This window comes from Stegostoma tigrinum, chromosome 21, assembly GCF_030684315.1.
Source record: "Stegostoma tigrinum isolate sSteTig4 chromosome 21, sSteTig4.hap1, whole genome shotgun sequence".
Classification (NCBI taxonomy): Eukaryota; Metazoa; Chordata; class Chondrichthyes; order Orectolobiformes; family Stegostomatidae; genus Stegostoma; species Stegostoma tigrinum.
Genome location: NC_081374.1, coordinates 19,191,550 through 19,210,827, shown reverse-complemented (window position 1 = coordinate 19,210,827; position 19,278 = coordinate 19,191,550). Strand labels below are relative to the sequence as shown.

At 40.3% G+C, this 19,278-nt stretch overlaps 1 protein-coding gene across 1 annotated transcript in view; it reads right to left on the bottom strand.

The window, feature by feature from the left end:
* LOC125462905 (sushi, von Willebrand factor type A, EGF and pentraxin domain-containing protein 1-like) overlaps nucleotides 1-19,278 on the bottom strand; it is an 81,550-nt gene that overhangs the window by 36,455 nt on the left and 25,817 nt on the right. Inside the window, exons 18-30 of the mRNA XM_048553401.2 lie at nucleotides 13,480-13,576; nucleotides 12,802-12,875; nucleotides 11,596-11,692; nucleotides 11,153-11,226; nucleotides 9,811-9,907; nucleotides 9,113-9,186; nucleotides 8,305-8,401; nucleotides 7,641-7,714; nucleotides 7,050-7,146; nucleotides 6,413-6,486; nucleotides 2,846-2,942; nucleotides 2,015-2,088; nucleotides 271-367 (exon numbers count right to left, since the gene is read on the bottom strand). Coding sequence (XP_048409358.2) covers nucleotides 271-367; nucleotides 2,015-2,088; nucleotides 2,846-2,942; nucleotides 6,413-6,486; nucleotides 7,050-7,146; nucleotides 7,641-7,714; nucleotides 8,305-8,401; nucleotides 9,113-9,186; nucleotides 9,811-9,907; nucleotides 11,153-11,226; nucleotides 11,596-11,692; nucleotides 12,802-12,875; nucleotides 13,480-13,576 — 1,123 coding nt within the window. The remainder of the gene's footprint in view (nucleotides 1-270; nucleotides 368-2,014; nucleotides 2,089-2,845; nucleotides 2,943-6,412; nucleotides 6,487-7,049; nucleotides 7,147-7,640; nucleotides 7,715-8,304; nucleotides 8,402-9,112; nucleotides 9,187-9,810; nucleotides 9,908-11,152; nucleotides 11,227-11,595; nucleotides 11,693-12,801; nucleotides 12,876-13,479; nucleotides 13,577-19,278) is intronic.

The following is a 19,278-nucleotide window of genomic DNA, read 5'->3' as shown; positions in this document are numbered from 1 at the left end:
CCGGGATCAATAACACATTCAGCATTTCCAACTGCACATTAATATTCCAATGTAAGCCATAACATCACTGGCTTTGATTAGTACAGCGAATATTTTAAAAGTTCTCAGTTTTCAACACTAACCTGGAAGATCCAATCACAGTTTTCATGCTCAACCAACATCAGAAATGACAAGCACAAGAGATGGCAGCTTGAATTTGTCGTAATTGTAGCAATAAAATAATAGACTTTCAACAAGATCTTTTCATTAATTTATTGACTGTATACTCACCCAAAGTCACAATAAAAAAACACTTTATTTCCAACTGTCTCATTTGGTGTCATATAATATCCATTCAGAATCTCCCCCGGGTTACCACAGGTTATTGCTGCACAGAAAATACAATAAGAAAAGCTAGGAACAAAACTCCAAACTCTACAATAGCAATTTTCACTGAAACATTTAATGCAAACATGAATGGCACAATGAAATTGACAATAAAATCAGGTTATCCCAAATCATAAATTCCATTTTCAGATATATGGTACTACAAAAGCAAAACAATTTCATGATCCGTAAAACCTCAGAATAACAAGCTGCTGTACCACTGCAAAGCACTATGAATGGAATTGCACTAGTCTTTAGCAGCAATTCAATATCTTCCTGAGTCAGTGGTAAGCAGTATTCCATTGCTGAAAGTGTCTATGACTGGTGGCTGCTCCCATTCATACTCCAGGAACCAGAAAAAAGATCTCCACTGAATCCTAGGACATCAGACGGGGCGACACAGTGGCTCAGTGGTTAGCACTGCAGCCTCACAGCACCAGGGACCCAGGTTTCATTCCAGCCTCGGGCGACTGTCTGTGCGGAGTTTGCACATTCTCCCCGTGTCTGCGTGGGTGTTCTCCAGGTGCTCCGGTTTCCTCCCACAGTCCAAAGATGTGGTTGGCCATGCTAAATTGCCCGTAGTGTTCAGGGGTGTGTGGGTTATAGGGGGATGGGTCTGGGTGGGATGCTCCAAGGAGCAGTGTGGACTTGTTGGGCTGAAGGGCCTGTTTCCATACTGCAGGGAATCTAATCAGTGATGTGAATGGGGGTTGGGATGGGTGACATATGGAGTCAGTCACCAGAGTTATGTGCAGTGAGTCACAAGAATGGTCATTAAAATGAATTTCAATGGCCCCCATGATTGGGCATTGAGTGACTGGTAATGAGGAACACCGTGACAAGGCTGCAGTGTTTCCTGGGCTGCCTTCAGGAGTCAAGGGAGAAACGCATGTGTCTCATTCAATCTCTGAGGCTCAACTAAACTCTGATGGGCTCAGCGATATTTACTCTAAAGTGCTTCAACCTAGAACTGTATATAGCATTCTGCTTTGCCCCCCACCACCCAACAGCAGATAGCACTCCCCAGGCCAGGCCAATGAATTTCTCTGATCCCACTATTGACAATCTCTGGGAACGGGTGACATCACTGACCCCGATCGAGCTGACAACAATCCACAGGCCCACCTAATGGCAAACCCCTGACGTGCCCCACAGCAATCCTCAAATGTAGCTGACACCAGACAAGGGAGTAATAATTCAGACCCCTGCCCTCTATATAAATTAATTATCGATAATTAGCATGGATTGCATAATTTCCTGTGCCTACCTTCCATGGCCCCAAATTGCTAATTCCAAAATATAACTAAACTGAGCATCTCTTAAACTTTCCTTCCCCCATTGGAACTCGGTTCTTTGCTCCAAACTAACATGACGTTCGGGTAAAAATCAAAATTCTTCTGGAAGGAGTAGGAATGAGTTAATGACTGGTCATTTCTCAGTGCACTTATAATGTTCTTTCCACATGCAATGTGAATCAAAAAGCAATGAACATCTTTTTTCTCCAACTCAAAGAATTTCAAAATAGAAGATGTCAAAATAATGTAAGGAAGAAAACATGAACGTGAGCGATAATGTGTCACTGTAAGTGGCTCAATTTTTTTTGGACATGTAACCCAGTCATTATACAAAATAGAGAAATATAACTTACGGTCACAGGATGGAGCCTCCCCATCCCAACCATCAGCTGTACACTGTCGATAATCTCTGCCAGTAATTTTGTAACTATAAAAGAATGGTGTCATTCAGACATGAAGATTAAATGAAAAAAAAGTCACTGAGCAAAATATGTAGGAGTTCTGAGGCTCATGAAAGAAAAATCTACTAAACTATCAATAAATCAAACATTGCACTAGCGGACTTACGGCATCAAAGTGAAGCCAAACTCTGGCCCGTCTGCTCCCTCTGCTATTTTTTTCTCTCCTTCTCTGCTTCAGAAGGATTATAATGCTAATTTCAAACTTTATTCCTTTATTTTTCTAATTTATACCTATGATTTTGTACCTAGGCACTTTTGCACCTATGATTGCAACAGAAATGGCAAGTTCATACATTTTTCACTGTATCTTTGTACTTGAGTACATGTGGCCATAAAACCTAATTCCATTTCTAATTTTAACTCTAATTCTAATTCAATGTCATGCTGTATCTAATGTATGTTAAACATTTTGTGGAAACAGCACCAAGGGACATTTGATTTGTGTCTCAGTTTATGTGCCTTGCACTGCTAACACATTTAACAGTTCTATTTTGACATTAAAATTCATATTCCAACACTAACAATCCCACCTTAATCCTTACCAAGGGTTTTGTTTAAGTTGATGGTTGAACCCTAGGATGGAAGCCCCACTCAGAATTAATGCGAAGAGATTCCATGAGAAATGAAACGAATGTGTGGTCATCCAACATGTCTTAATCATAATTTGATAAGGCTACAATGCTTCACTTACATTTTTCAGCAAATTATAAACTGAAGACTCACCCAATGTCACAATAAAAGGTAACATTACTTCCAACTGTCCATTTTGATGCTTTATAATATCCATTCAGAATTGAACCAGGGTTTCCACAGTTTATTGCTGTACAGAAAATAAAATGAGAAGATGCAGAAATATCAGAAAAATCCAAATTATCCATCAGTTTTTTTTCCACAGACTGTTAACATGAAGATGAAATATACAATTATACAATTACTCAGATTATCAAGCTATCTTACATTTGGAATTTATTTTCCAGTTTTATGGTATTACAAATACAAGACTTTGCTAAATCTATAATCCCTCACACCACCTGGGCACTCTATCGACCAACAACAATCCTCAACGGCAATAAAACATCTTACTGGATAGATTTCATTCTCTAAAGAGAAATCTCACCATCAGCTGGTGAACTGATCATTACTTTCACAGAGAAAAGTGCCCTTTGGGCAACTTGGGGCTTGCATATAACCTTCACACCTAATAACCAATTCCTCAGCTATGGAAGTTCATCTGCCCATGAGCTGCCAGACAGAGGATGGCAGATTTCCATTGCCAGCAACTCTACCAGGAGCAGTAACTGCTCCTATGAATGTGCCAATGCTCAGACAGAGGATCTATGCTGGATTGCAGGTAACAGGTGTCTAGAGTAGGGAGGGATCACAGGAGAAGATTTAGGCATAATGCCCACAAGCAAGCCCACACTCTGTTTCGATCCATTAAATTCCAGTCAATGTCAGCTATCCATCTACTCACTAAATGTTTGGGACTAGCAGCCATGGGGAGGGCAAAGGATTTTGTGGTTGTTTGGCTCACTGAGCTGGTTCACTGTTCCAGATGTTTCATTACCCTGCTGGGTAACATCATCAGTGCAGCCTCCAATGAAGTGCTATTGTGTTTTCCTGCCTGGTATTTAAACTCTGGAGTCCATTGAGCTGGATTACCTCACTTCCGGTTTTCCTTTGCAATGGAACGTATATGGGGATCGAGTTTTATGTGTGTGTTGGTGGCTTTCTTCATGGAATACCAGGCTTCTTGGAACTCCTGTGCTTGTCCCAGGATCTTGGTGTTGTCCCAATCGAATTGGTGGTCCTCCTTATCCATACGGATAGAGATGAATGAATATGGATTGTGTCTTTTTGTAGCCAATTGTTGTTCGTGTCCCCTTGTTGTTAATTTCCTTCCTGTATGTCCGATGTAGTGTTTGTCACAGTCTCTGCAGGGAGTCTCATGTATGACATTAGTCCTGTTCATAGTGGGTAGTGGGTCTCTGGGTGAGGTGAGCAGTTGTTGTAGGGTTGATGAGGGTTTGTGCACTAATCTGATGCCCAGTGGTCGTAGGAGTCTTGTGGTTAGTTCCGATGTGTTCCTGATGTAAGGTAGTGTGGTGAGTGGGTCAGGGCATTTAGTGTCTTCCTGGTGTCGTTCACGAAGAAAGCCATCAACAAGCACATAGAACTCGGCGCCATATACACTCCATTGCAAAGTGAAGAAGTGAGGTAATCCAGCTCAATGGACTCCGGAGTTTAAATACCAGGTGGGAAAACACAATGGTGCTGCACTGATGATGTTCCCCAGCAGGGTAATGAAACGTCTGTGGAACAATGAACCAGCTCGACGAGCCAACCAACCACAGCATCCACAACCCGAGCTACCGATCTACTCCAAAACCGTGGGGCAAAATATATTTAAGAGCACCTTCACAAAAACAATTCTGAAAATTAGAAGACATTCAAGCTCTGCTCTACACACCCTTATCACGGCAGTAGATGGCGTATTCCATGAAGTTTGTAAGTCTGAACACAGAGTGTGATTATTCAATATCCTCCTGCTGGCATTTCATTGTTTAGTGTGAATGCCCACCCAGCCACAGCACATGGACAGTGATCAACCCTCCCTCACCAACAGGCCCCCTTCAGGGGTGTCAGGTCTCATGCCGGGTGTTGAGTTCAGGCCTCTGACGGATCTTGTCTTATCTGGTGAAGGGCATCAGGCCAGAAGTTTTTTTTTGTTGGGTATGGGGCAAAGAGGCAATCTCAGGTTGGTATGGATCAAACGCTAGGTCAGGCAGGTTGTGTCCAGGAAGGCTCAAGCTAGGCAATGGAAGCATTATAGGCAGTGTTGGCTTCAGAGTGCCAAAAATGAAAAAGTATCAGCTCAGATGGCATTGGAAAGTGAGTCCAGTCAAGGAGTGGTTTTCAGGAGTCTGGTGTGTGTCAATACACGGAGCAAAGAGGTGTAGCTTGGGAAGTCAGTTGTGAGGTGTGGAGATTAGATTAGTGGTTATCCAGGAGTTAGGCTCAGTTTTTAATCCTCTCAATTCTCCTGCATAATTTCTTATGTTTAGGTAAGGCAGCTTTCTCAGAATTCTTTGACTTGAATGCATTCTTTTGGAAGGTTCAACATGAAACAGATTTGCCCATTGGAAACTCAATTTCTGTGCAATTCCCACAGTCAGCAGTCTCTGGCTACCACATAATCCCAAGTCGCAACTTCAGTCTACATTGCTCCAAAGATTCTGACCATCGGAACATCTGAGCCTGAGTTGACAGGTCTGTTAGAACTTTTTTGACCAAGAAACGACTTTGTGAATATTGCTTTTGAACCTTATCCAGGGCATGCTAAAAACAAACCTTTTGGAAATTCATGTGATCTGCATTGACTGGCAGTCCAGAATTTAACCCAATAGTTATAACTTCAATGAAGGCGAACAAATTTGCCATACAGCATTGCCCTTTTATAAAACTAAGTTGATTTGTTTTGATCATATCATACTTTTCTAAAAAATTTCTTAGTTTTTAAGTTTTACAGCATTAGTTCTTTTTTTTCCTCTGTCTCTCTCTCTCTCTCTCACATTTCATGCAGATTCTTATGTCTCTCTTATTCACCTGAAAAATCATGGATATCCATTTCCATTGCATTATCTGCTTTCCACCAACATGACTATGGTCATCCACCAACCTTATGACTTCATCAACATTTATTTCTTTCACTTAAGCATCAACTAAATCAACTATATCAGAACACTAACCACATCTAAATGTGCCAGGCACAGATGTATTAGCATAGTTAATTTTGAATGGAAAAGCAAGAGAAGAGATTTGAGGTATGACTAAAGTATGGATTATTAACTTTTTCTTTATCTTCCCCTACTTCCTTCTCAAGGATCTCCCATGACAGAAATACCACTTGGTGTCACCTCAAAACTATGGTAATATTACACACTCAAAAAAGTGTCTCATTGTACAGAAAAACCTCTCTCCTTGCTCCAACAATACCATTTGAACTCGAGGAGATGAGTAAAGCTCTCTGGCCAGAGCATGATTGATTTAATGAATAGTCGTTTCTCATTTCCCAAATTGTGCTCCTTTAAAATGCAATAATTAAAGCACTGAATATGTGTTTCCTCCCATTACAAGAAATTAAAATTCTAAATTGAAGGATGTCAAAATACTGTCAGTTGACATACAAGTTGTCTTCCTAACACTGAAGGGGATGCGTTGAAGTCGGCCAATCATTTGATATTTGAAGAGAAAAGCAGTCAATTCATAAAACAGTGCATCGTAACTTACGTTCACAGGATGGGACATCACCATCCCACCCCTCAGCTGTACATTGCCGATAATCTCTACCTACTATTTTGTATCTAGGGAAACAGGAACAAATGAAGAAAGTTATTTTGACAATACTATTACTCTGACTGGGTTAGAATTCCAAAGGCTCAAAGAGAAATAAATCCATCAGACTTCATAAAACATAAAATATGGGACTAGGTTTGCAGATTAATCAATTTGTGTTGATAATAAATGTTATGCTTTGATCATATATAAATTATATTGATGTCTCTGTCTCTCTATAGAGCTCATTTACAATACAAAGGTCAGCGCTTGAGGAACTAGCAGACACAAATTTCAAGTGTTGCTCTCAGACAATGGATCCAGGGATCATTAACATATTCGGCATTTCCATTGTTGCATTAATATAGCCATTCTATCAACAGCAACATAGAAACTTCATATATATGTGTACATTTCCTTTAAGATTCATCAGTTCAGTGCTAAACTAGAAAAGTCAAATCAGAGCTCTGATGCTGAGCCACATCAGAAATATCATGCATGAGAGATGGCTGTCTAACGTTCTCTAAATCACAGCATTAAAATAACAGTTATCACCAAAACCTTATCAGTAACTTATTCACTAAATACTCACCCAAAGTCACAATAAAAAGTAACTTTATTTCCAAGTGTCTCATTTGATGCCTTATAATGTCCATTCGGAATCTCTCCGGGGTGACCGCAGGATATTGCTGTGTAGAAAACACAATGTGGAGATAGAAACATTATAAAACTCCAAAACCTCCAATAGCTTCTTTCATCGAATACATAACAAGAATATGAATGCAACGCAACTTCCTACATCCTCAAGAATTCAGTTTCCATTATTCTAGCAACATTAAGGTGAAATTTATTCTTAATCTGCCATACCTCACAGTAACAGGGCACTCTCGGTCCACAAATCAATGAAACATAGATGTGCATCAGTCTTCACCAGTACTCCTAAATCAAAATGTTAGCAAACCACCCACTTAAGACACATGCTGGCAGTATTCCATTGTCAGCCACATCACCAAGTATGGGAGCTCCTGATGCTCTTAATAATCTAAGCCCCAGTCCAAGGATCTCTGCTAGATCCAAACTTGGCTGTACACCAACACTATACAATAATTCATTGAAAGTGGTTCAATTATTGTGTACAGACACGCAGGTCAGTTACTTTACAAAACAGGGAAACATAACTTACGTTCACATGATGGAATCTCACCATCCCAACCCTCAGCTGTGCATTGTCGATAATCTCTGCCAATAATTTTGTACCTAGACAAGAAACAGAGCCACTTGTTATCAGACATGAAGGCTCAATGAAAAAAGTGAGCCAGTGCACTGACAAGATAAAAAAAAATTAAATTTCAGAGAAAAATTTATTAAACAAACTATTTACAAAAATAATATAAAACTACAGAATATTCAAAATGAATAAAATGTTGTTACAGTGCAGCTGAACTAAAATTACTCATTGGGCACAATATTGAGTACAGAGCACAGGAGAAACATTGCAGAATAAGCTCACTTTTGCACTAATATGTGATATGATTTAAAACTTTTGAAGATCCAGCAGATATGAACACCACTTCTGACCTCAGATTAAGGGCTTTGTCAAATGAATTGTTCCATCCTTGCATTAATATTCCTGTAACACTACTACTCTCCCATGCTTTGATTGTATTATGGAATATTTTACATTGCTGGTGGAATACTAAAATAAAAGCCCCCCTCATTGCTAACATGAAAAAAATTCATCAGAAAAATGACAAAGGTGTGATCATTTGAAATCATCTAAATAACAACATTAAAATAAATTAGTCTATAATTAAAATGATTCAGTCATTCATATTTTGAATACTCACCCAATGTCACAATAGAAGGTAACATTACTTCCAACTGTCCAATTTGGTGCTTTATAATATCCATTCAGAAGTGAACCAGGGTTGCCACAGTTAATTGCTATAAAAAAACAAAATGTGAAAACGTAGAAATGATACAAGAACCCAAAGCCCTAAATAAATTTTCATTGTTGTTCACAATATTTACCATTGAGGTGTAATAGTTCACAACTGCATGGAATGACAAGTTTCTCAAAATTGGAATTCATTGTTCTAAATTATGGCACTTGAAACGCAGGATTTTCTCTAAATCCCAATACTTTACTCAAAAAGGTCTCTGCATTGAACGTACTGAATCATGACAAGAAATCCATAAGCAACATAGCCAGATTTAGTGCTAGGAATGAGATCTTCAACATCAGTGGATGAACCAGTGGGAATGCCAGATCATCTTCAACTGTAGAAAGCCCAATTTGATTTAAGGTCCCAGATGGCCAATGTGGGCCTTTCAAGCTATCAAAGCCAGAGATGTCTTTCTATTGCTGGCAATATTACCAGCGTCTACCAGCACAAATAGCAATATGAATGGTGACTGCTCATATTTATGCTCCAAGTTCCAGGAAAGGTATCTGTACTGCATTGCAAACACAGCAGACAGAGCCAGGGCAGGGATCTTTCAAAGTGCAAGAAGTCCAAGACAGAGGATGGCAAAATGTTGGAGCAAACAAAACCTAGATGTCGAAAAAACATGACAGGACAACTCATTGACAACAGTTCAATAAATTTGTACAGATAAGAGCATTGCTTTACAAAATTGGGAAATCTAACTTACGTTCACAAGTTGGAACATCCCCAAGCCATCCCTCAACTGTACATTGCTGATAATCTCTTCCCACCATCTTGTAGCTAGGCAAAAAGAGAAGAAAATTAATCAATTTGTATCAATGACCTGCATGGTAATTTGGCAACTTGTACAATTTTCAGAGCAGATCTGAAATTGAAGTCCAGGGAGGAATCATGTACTCACCTATCAACAAATTTTACATATTAAACAGTAATGTGAGAATAGCTTAGCAGAAAAATAAATTTGTAATCCAAAGGTATTGCACTATCACAAAATCAATGTTGACCAGACTTCATATGAAATATAAATTACAGGAGGAACAGAATGTGACAGTTCACCACGGTGCCAATTACAGTATAAGGTAAGCATTTTGAGGAACTCAGACAAAGTCATCCAGTTTTGATCTCAGGGTAGAGGTCTAGGCATCACCAATATATTTAACATTTCTATCTGTTGATAGGTATTCCAATCCCATGCAGTAACATTCCTGAACTTAATGTGCATAAGGACTTTTATAAAAATACCCTGCGCAGCATTGAATTGAAAGCCTGATTCACACTCATATGGAAAACACTTATCAGAAATGCAAATGAAAAAAAGTATTATCACAAATACTTGTGTGATTATACACTATGATAGCAACATTTCAGCAAAATTATTCATCAATTCACAGAGCAATTACTCACCCAACATTACAATAAAAAGTCACTTTATTTCCAAGTGTGTCATTTGATGCTGTGTAATATCCATTCAGAATTTCACCAGGGTTACCACAGTTTATTGCTACACAGAAATTGAAAAGAGAAAAGGGCAGAAAGTTTACAAAACTCCAACATCTCCAAAAGTTCTGTCACTGCAATTATATATCACACGTGAAAGATATTATTCAATGACACAATTACTTAATGTCGCAAATTACTTGAACTTTAGAATCCAATTTCCATAATTTTTCAAAATGCTTACCAGAATGCAGTATTGTACTCTGTGGGAGTTAGAACTTGCCCAGTACCAAAGTGATAATCACACAATTGCTGGGCAGGACATGTCATTCTGGTATCAGACTCCTGAACAACTGCTTTCCTTGAAAATCATTCATGACAGGAGTCTCAGATGGACAAGTATGTTTTAAGATTGTCCTCAAAGAATCTCAGAAGAGATCAACATTATCTCAACTCTTGGGTCTCCTTAGATTGTGACTCAACAAATGGAGAAGATTCATTCGGGTAAACAATGAACATAGAAAGTCTCTGTCAGGAGAACACAGAGGCATTGTTGAGGCCATTGTAAAAATATACAACTACCCCAATAACTCATTTGCCTGACTGTCCAAACACGACCAGCTCCAAATGTGGCAGAGTTTGCAAATCACACATTGGATCTAATAACAATCTCAAAATCCACTGAAAGAGAATGGAAGCAAGTCACATGTGATCCTCAGAGGCTAACTAAGTGGGAAATGACAGAACACCAAAGTGACGGAGTGACCTTAGGTACCTTTGCCATCTCAAAGACCACTTACTTTTGCTTCCATAGTATTCTTTGCTCCACCTCAGCATCAATACCGCAAAAGTCCATCCGTGTTTTTGCCAGCTCCTCTCAAATTGTTACTTCCACTCAGGCTTAATCAACTAAGTCCAAAAAATGCTAACACAACTAATTCCAAAACATGCTGACACTATTCTTGTTGCAGCACAAGTTGAAAATGGAAAAAGAAGATAATAGAATATGAATCTAATTTCATTATGCACCACTAATATTATCTGCACTTTTTCTTTACGTCATTTTCACTTCCTGAACTTCCAGTTGTGTGTTTGTCAGTTACTTTCAAGTCATCCTAAACAACAAAACAGATCAAAAATCCCACCCAATGCTTCAATACTAATGGGGGTGTACAATTAAAATCTGCAACAAAAAAGAAGCAAGAAAATGTCAAATTGATTGGCAGCTCCAAAATGCACTGAGAGTGATTCTATCATTTGGAAGGGAAGATCAGCTTGTAACTTTATTAAAGAATGAAACAGAACTTACATTCACAGGAAGGAACTTCACCATCCCAACCCTCGGGTGTACATTTCCGATAATGATGACCCAACATTCTGTATCTAGTAAATGAAAATCACCTGTTATCAAATATCTTCAGGACAATTAGCAAAATATTATAGTGATCTGACCAGGCATGAATTGCTATTAAAGTGCGAAGAAACAGTTTTTAAAAGATCAAGCAAATCAAAATGCAAACATTTTACCAAATTACATGCTGTGATCGAACGTTTGCTAAGTCACATCACATTTTACATTCCTTTGTGAACCTAAGTTAATCAAATAATGAAAGAATCATGGTTACTCTGTTAAACAAAGAAGATATAGGTGTTCAGAAATGTGAACAACAAGAGATGAAAGAAATCCAAATGGTCTTCATAGGAAAAATAAAACAATATAGTCCATTAATAACTTAGATACTGAGTACTCACCCAACATCACAATAAAAAGTAACTCTGCTTCCAACTGTCTTATTTGGTGCATTATAGTATCCATGCAATATCTCGCCAGGGTTACCACAAGTTATTGCTGCTCAATGAAAAATAAGAACAGATAGAAATGTAACAAGCCTTCCAAATCTCCCACAGCTTTTTTCTTTCAATTCACAGATACTAAGCATGAAGATGAATAACTCCAACAAAACCTGTCAGCAATGCCAAGTTACTTTAATTTAGTGCAGTAATTTTCAAAATTAGAACACAACTGGAGGATTTCCACTAAGTCCACAATACCTCAGGACAACAGGTCCCTTTGTTTCCACAGCTCTATGTATTGACCAGCATCAATCTGCACATACTTATAAATGATGACAGTCAAGGTGACATGGAGAAACAGAGGTAAATATGTGTTTATGAACATTAGTCACCGAAAACTAGTGCAACATTACAAAGTACATTCAAAAATGTTGTTAATTGATGAGTTCCATCATTTCAAAGGGATGGGATCAGAGAATGGGGAAAAGTCTTCAAAGATTCTGATCCAACTCAAAGATCACTTATTATGACTTCCATACTGTTAGCTGCTTTCCCTCAGCACCACTTACACCATTTTTCATTTTGTTGCCTCAATAAAGTCTATTAATTTCACTCAAATATCAATGAACATAACTTTACCATTGGTAGCAGTATGGCCACTAATTCAGTGGGGTAAGATCTTGTAGGATCTCTCAACAAGAATGTAAGAAAGAGAGAACGGAAGAGAACAACTGATTACACTTTGCCTTTGGCTTCCACTTACATTCCTCAAGGTCCAAACAATTGTTGTCTATCACCTTAATTTCCACTAACATCACCAGCTTCTAACTTCTCGTTGCACACCAAAACTCAACTCCTTGCTCCAACAACACCATTTGAGCTAGAGCAAAATACTAAAATCTTCAGATGAAGCAGGATTGATTTGTTGAATGGTCATTTTTCATTTTGCGCATTATGTACTTTAATTAGCAAGTTGAATAAAGCTTTGTATTGATGTTTACTCCCATGCCAGGAAATCAGAATTCCAATCTCAGGATGTCGGATGACTGAAGGAAAGTAAGCTTGGATGCCAACCAAGGCTACACAACAATTCATTGGAAGTAAGTCAATTATTTTGCACCGAACAGCAAATCAGTCACTTTAAAAAAAAGAAACATAACTTACGCTCACAGGATGGGACTTCACCATCCCATCCCTCGGGTGTACATTGTCGATAATCTCTACCCACTATCTTGTATCTACAAAAAGAGAATCAAATACCTGTATCAATAAACTGGAGATCACTTGGAAGATATTTTTTTCATGGACTAGATTAAAAGGTCCAAAGAGAAATAATCTAAACTTCACTAAACTTCAAAACGTCTTAAAAAATTAGACTAGGTCTGTGTATTAATGAAAGAAACAAGTACAGTTGTATCTTTATAGAATAGAAAGGGCTCATCAGGTTCTGTAGGAACTGCAGTGCACAGGACAATATTGATACATCTGACACACTTTGATGCTGATTTACCCAACATAATTTAAACAGCTAAGGAAGAAGCTGACTCTGATGTCCTGTGTTGATCTCAGATTACAGGTGTAGGGGTCATTACCACATTCAGCATTTCCAACTACCCATTAATATTCCATTCTAAGTTCTAACATCACTGATTTTTAGTATAGCAATTATTTTGAAAATTCTCAGTGTCACACTAATCTGGAAGATCCAATCACAACTCGCATGCTCAGTCAGTCAGAAATCATCATGCATAAGGTTTATCAGTCTGTGTGGTTGTGAAAAATACATTAGGATAACAGGCTTTCATCAAAATCTTCTCAGTAATTTATTGACTGAATACTCACCCAAAGTCACAATAAAAAAACACTTTATTTTCAACTGTCCCATGTGAAGTCATATAATGTCCATTCAGAATCTTCCCAGGGTTACCACAGGTCATTTCTGCACAGAAAATACAATGCTAAAAGCTAAAAACAAAACTACAAACTGTAGAACAGTATTTTTCACTGAAATGTTTAACACAAACATGAATAGCACAATGAAATTGACAACATTATCAGGTTATCCTGAATTTGGAATTTAACTTTCAGAGATATGGCAATACAAAATCAAGATGTTTTTCTTGAACTGTAAAACCCCAGAATAACAAGCTGCTGCTGTTTGCAACAGTACTATGAATGGACCTGTAGCAATCTTTAGCATCTTACATATTTAGTATCCACCTTCCTGAGCCAGCGCTAAGCAGCACACCATTACTATAAGTGGCCTTATGATTCATGGCTGCTGCCATTTAAGCTCCAGGCCAAAGTAAAAGATCTCCACTGAATCCCACGGCACTATAGTGTTTCCGACCAGGATGACCTTGTTCACTATGAGGTCAATGATTGGAATTGTTAACCTGGATCAATTAGGAAAGCCCTGGGTGACTAATATAACCAGGAGATGAGAATATCCTCAGTCCAGGCGATTGTCTCTGAGCTGGCTGGTCACAGCCAGTGTACAGTGCACACGTAAATTTATTGCAAGTTATTTCAGTGGTGATAAGAGAAAATAGGGACATGTGTGCAGGACTTTCGCTTGCTACAGTCATCTTGGAGTTGGGGTAAGCATTTCTAGCAGCATGCTTTTATTTAGGAAGCTTGACTCATTTGATCCTGATGTTGAAGACTGGACCCATTATGTGGAAAGAATGTGATTTTTATTCTGGGCAAATGACATTGGGGCAGATGAAAAGCAACAGCTAACCCTTATGACTGCTTGCAGACCCACAGCATTCTCAGTTACAAGGGCTTTGGCTTAACTTTCCTAGCAGCACTAGACATTAAAACCTTCCGAGAGTTGATGCAGCTGGTTAAGGAATATTATGACTCCAATTTCCTCTCATTCCAAGATGCTGTCGGTTTTATTTGGCGTTTAGAGAACTGGGGGAATCCATATTGGGATTTTTGATGACATTGAGATGACTGACAAAAGCATGTGATTTTGGGTTAACACTGAATGATATGCTAAGAGACTGCTTGGTATGAGGGATTAATGACATAACCATGCAGAAGCACCTACTGGCTGAAGTGTACCAGATCTTCAAACAGGCACTGCAGCTGGTATTGTCATTAGAAAATGCACTAAATGGATCATGGAAGCTAAAGGGTATCCCAATTAAAATGGACTCCATCACCTCTCTGACTGAGCTTGGTGAACATCACTTGAGTGAAGGCAATCACAGAGCTCATGCTGAGCATATCCTGAGCAGGGGACGCTTGGCCAGCCCACAGCAAAACACTACAACAAAGCTGAACTTTGGCCGTGAGGCTAAAATTTCTTCAGGATCTGGGCCAGCAAGCCATTGTAGTTGCTGCGAATATGCAGACTTGAGACAGCAAAGGAGTCCTGTAAGGCCTGATCTGAATGAGAAAACTCGTAGGCTGGTACCCAGGAGAGTTTACACCCTGGGAAGTTCCCCTACACGTGGGTTGGAACAATTGCTTAGTGATATCCAAATCAGTACTGATTGAAATTAATGTCTGGTTAAATGGTCACCCAGTTCCCACAGAGGTCAATAGTGGCACAGTTGTATCTGTGGCTGCAGAATTGGTCTTTCACAAGGTTTGTTTGGGTCTCCAACCCTTAAGTTTGCACAAGGCCTCAACTAGACTGAGAATACACACCAGGGAACCATTGCATATCAAGGGTACGACTTCAGTTCTGGTCTCCCATGAGAAGCAGTTGGTGAAGTTACTGCTACAATTAATACCCATTCAGGGTTTATATCAATATACAAGGCTGCAATTTGGGGCATCGTCAACCTGCCCTCTTTTCCAGCGGGCCATGGAGAACATTTTACAAGGGCTACTCCAGGTTGCCAATTATCTGGATGACGTGCTAATAACCAGGAAGACCAATATACAGCACTTGGACATAGTGCTTAAACGTTTCTCCCAGGTGGGCATATGCCTTAGAAGGGACAAAAATGCGTCTCCCAGGCCCTCCAAGTGACCTACTTGGATTACGGAGTCAACAAAACCAGGTTACACCCATTGGAAGAGAAAGTAAGGGCAATCAAAGGAGCCATGGTTCCAATATCTGTATTGGAGCCTAGGTCTTTCCTTGAGTTAGTGAATTATTACAGAAAATTCATACATAATCTGGCTTCCATGTTAGCACCCTTATGCCTGCTATTGAGAAAGAGTCAGCCTTGGAAAAGGTCACGTAGCCAAGAAGCAGCTTTTGGGAAAGTGAAAAAGCTGTTATCGCTATACAAGGTGTAAGATCCAAAAAGACAGAGGTAGTGCTGAGATGTGATGCCTCCCCATATGATCTTGGAGTAGTGTTGGCTCACCGATGGCCCAATGGAGAGGGATACCCAGTGGCGTACACTTCCCAGACTTTGGCTGATGCCAAAACCAAATATGGCCAGATAGAGAAGGAAGGTTCGGCTGTCATCTTTGGTGTGAAGAAGTTCCACAAGTACCTTTATGGACATGAATTTGTCATCGTATCAGATCACAAATCCCAGCTATGGCTACTGAAGGAAGACCAGGCAGTGCTGCCCATGGCTTCTAGTAGATTTCAGCTTTGGGCCCTTATTCTCACTGAGTACAAGTTAGAACACCATCCAGGAAGCCAAGTGGCTAATGCAGATGTCCTGAGCAGTCTCATGCTGACAGATACTCCACTGGATGCTGATTCAAAGCGGTTGGAGATGTATCAAGTTCGTTCACCAAACTCAGAGACGACAATTGAGAAGCTGCAAGCATCACGTGCAATACGAGCACTCCTGGAATATTGGTCTTTGACAATCTGGTGTCATTCACCAGCAGGGAATTTGAATTTTCCTTAAGTCAAATGGTATTCAACACATTAGGGCAGCTCCATGCCATCTGTCATCCAATGGTCGAGTAGGAACAGTGGCCCGAACATTAAAGGCAGGCTCAAAGAAGCACCCTACAGCATCAATTGATACTAAACTGTCCTGGTTCCTGTTCAATTATAGGACCAGCCAACATGGAACAACAGGGATAGGTCCAGCAGAGTTCCTAATGGGGAGAAGGCTGTGCACTAGATTAAACCCGATATTTCCTGGCCTTGGGGCGGGGTGGTGGTGGGTGGGTCGGGGTGGGGGGAGGGGGGGAGAAACTGTGTGAAACAGCAGCAGGAACACCAAAGCTGTCCACATGTTGAATCTAAGCAAGCGACTCAATTTAATTCAGGGGGCAGAGTCTGATGCCAGAATCATGGAAATGTATGGGTACGATGCAAGGTAAGGAATTATAAAGTTTGGGTAGGTGATACAGTCCTGAACAAACATGTGGATCACCTGAAAGCTGGAACCTCACAAAACAGAGCAGGAGAAAAACATACCTGGCTCCACAGAACAGCCAGAAGGCTGGTCGGAAACCGTAGGTTCTCCCTCTCTGTCTAGTGTTGCTCAAACCTCCAAGATGGAGGCAGCCTTGATAGTATTACCACTGGAAGAGGAGGAGGAAACTCCCAAGGCGTTCTGGACACAAGAGATGGGCTACAGTATGGTACACATTGCCCATGTCAGAGTCCATATCAGAGGAACCAGGCTTGGAGCAAAAACATCACAAAAAAAGCTACAAGCCAAAGGCCAGGCCTATCCCCCGGACTTAGGGTGGGAAAAGGGAGGGGGTAGTGGTGGTGGCAGTGGGTGTAGTGGGGTGCAGTTGCCTGGGGAGGCTGGTGGATGATGCAGTGATTGGAACCAGGGTGACCTCATTGACTAGGAGATCATTGACCCAAGTTAACAAACCCAATCAATTCAGAAAGCTCTGGTTGACTAATATAACCAGAAGATTAGAATCTCCTCTGTTCTGGGGGCTGACTCCTAGCTGGCCAGCCGCAGCCAGTCTATTGTGCATAACTAAATAACGGATGACTTGGTAATGAGATATTGGCCTCTGTGCAGTTATTTCAGACACCAATAATGTGAATGGGGTTTGGGATGGGGGATGTGTGGACTCAGTCACCAGAGTATTGTGTTCAGTCCTTACACTGGATCCCATGCTTGGGTGATGAGTGGCTGGCAATGAGGGAGCATCACAACAAGGTGCAATATTTGCTTGGCTACCTTCAGAAGTCAAGCAAGAGCCACAGACATCCCATTCAACCTCTGAGACTCAACTAATAATTGATAGTAAACAAAATCAGAAATTGCTGGAAAACCTCAGCATGCAGGCAGCATCTGTGGTGAGAAATCAGAGTTAGCATTTTAGGGCCAATGACCTTTCTTCAGAATCTGTGATGGGCTCAGGGATAATTACACTCAAGTGGTTCAACCAACAACCCTATAACCTTCTGCTTTGTTCCTCACCACAGCACAACAGAAAGCACTCCATGTGACAGACCAATGACATCCCCAAAAGCCACCACTGATAATCCCTGGGACTGGCTGATAGCACCAAACTCTGGCCTAGCTGATCGCAATCCCTGTTTTCCCCAGACACAGCCAACTGCAATCCACAGACTCATCTGACACCAAACCCCAGAAGAGCCCCACAGCAATACCCAAATCTGGCTGATACCATACAAGAGAGTGACAATTCAGGCCCTTGCCTTCTGTATAATTTAAACTAGCATAATTAACATGGCTTGTATCATTTCCTACACAGTTAAATTTCCACAGGCCCAAATTGCTAATTCCAAAATACAACTATAATGATCATCCCTAAATTAGCATTACCCACTGAAAATAAGCTGTTGGCTCCAAACCAGCATGAGGCTTGGGTAGAAAAGTTATATTTTTCTGGATGGAGTAGTAATGATTTGATGAGTGGTCGATCCTAATTATACCTGCAAAGTTCTTTTCGTATGCAATATGAATCAAAAAGCAATGAATGAGGTTCTTCTCTTATTCAAAGAAATAATTCTAAGTGAGAGGATGTCAAACTGCTGCAAGGAAGAAAATTTGGACACGAGGTCTGATGACTTACATGCAAGCCAGGCACTTTACAAAACAGGGAAATATAACATAGAACATAGAACATTTCCAAATATTGACTGGGAACACTATAGTTTGAGTACTATAGATGGGTCAGTTTTTGTCCAGTATGTGCAGGAGGGCTTCCTGACACAGTATGTAGATAGGCCAACAAGGGGCGAAGCCACATTAGATTTGGTACTGGGTAATGAGCCCGGCCAGCTGCTGGATTTGGAAGTAGGTGAGCACTTTGGTGATAGCGATCACAATTCTGTAATGTTTACTTTAGTGATGGAAAGGGTTAGGTGTATACCACTGGGCAAGAGTTATAGCTGGGGGAAAGGCAATTTCGATGAGATTAGGCAAGATTTAGGGGGCATAGGATGGGGAAGGAAACTGCAGGGGATGGGCACATTAGAAATGTGGAGCTTATTCGAGGAAAAGCTCCTGTGTGTCCTAGATAAGTATGTACCTGTCAGGCAGGGAGGAAACTGCAGAGCACGGGAGCCGTGGTTTACGAAGGAGGTGGAATCTCTGGTCAAGAGGAAGAAGAAGGCTTATGTTAGGATGAGATGTGAAGGCTCAGTTAGGGAGCTTGACGGCTATGAGTGAGCCAGGAAAGACCTAAAGAGAGAGCTCAGAAGAGCCAGGAGGAGACATGAGAAGTTGTTGGCGGATAGGATCAAGGTAAACCATGAGGCTTTCT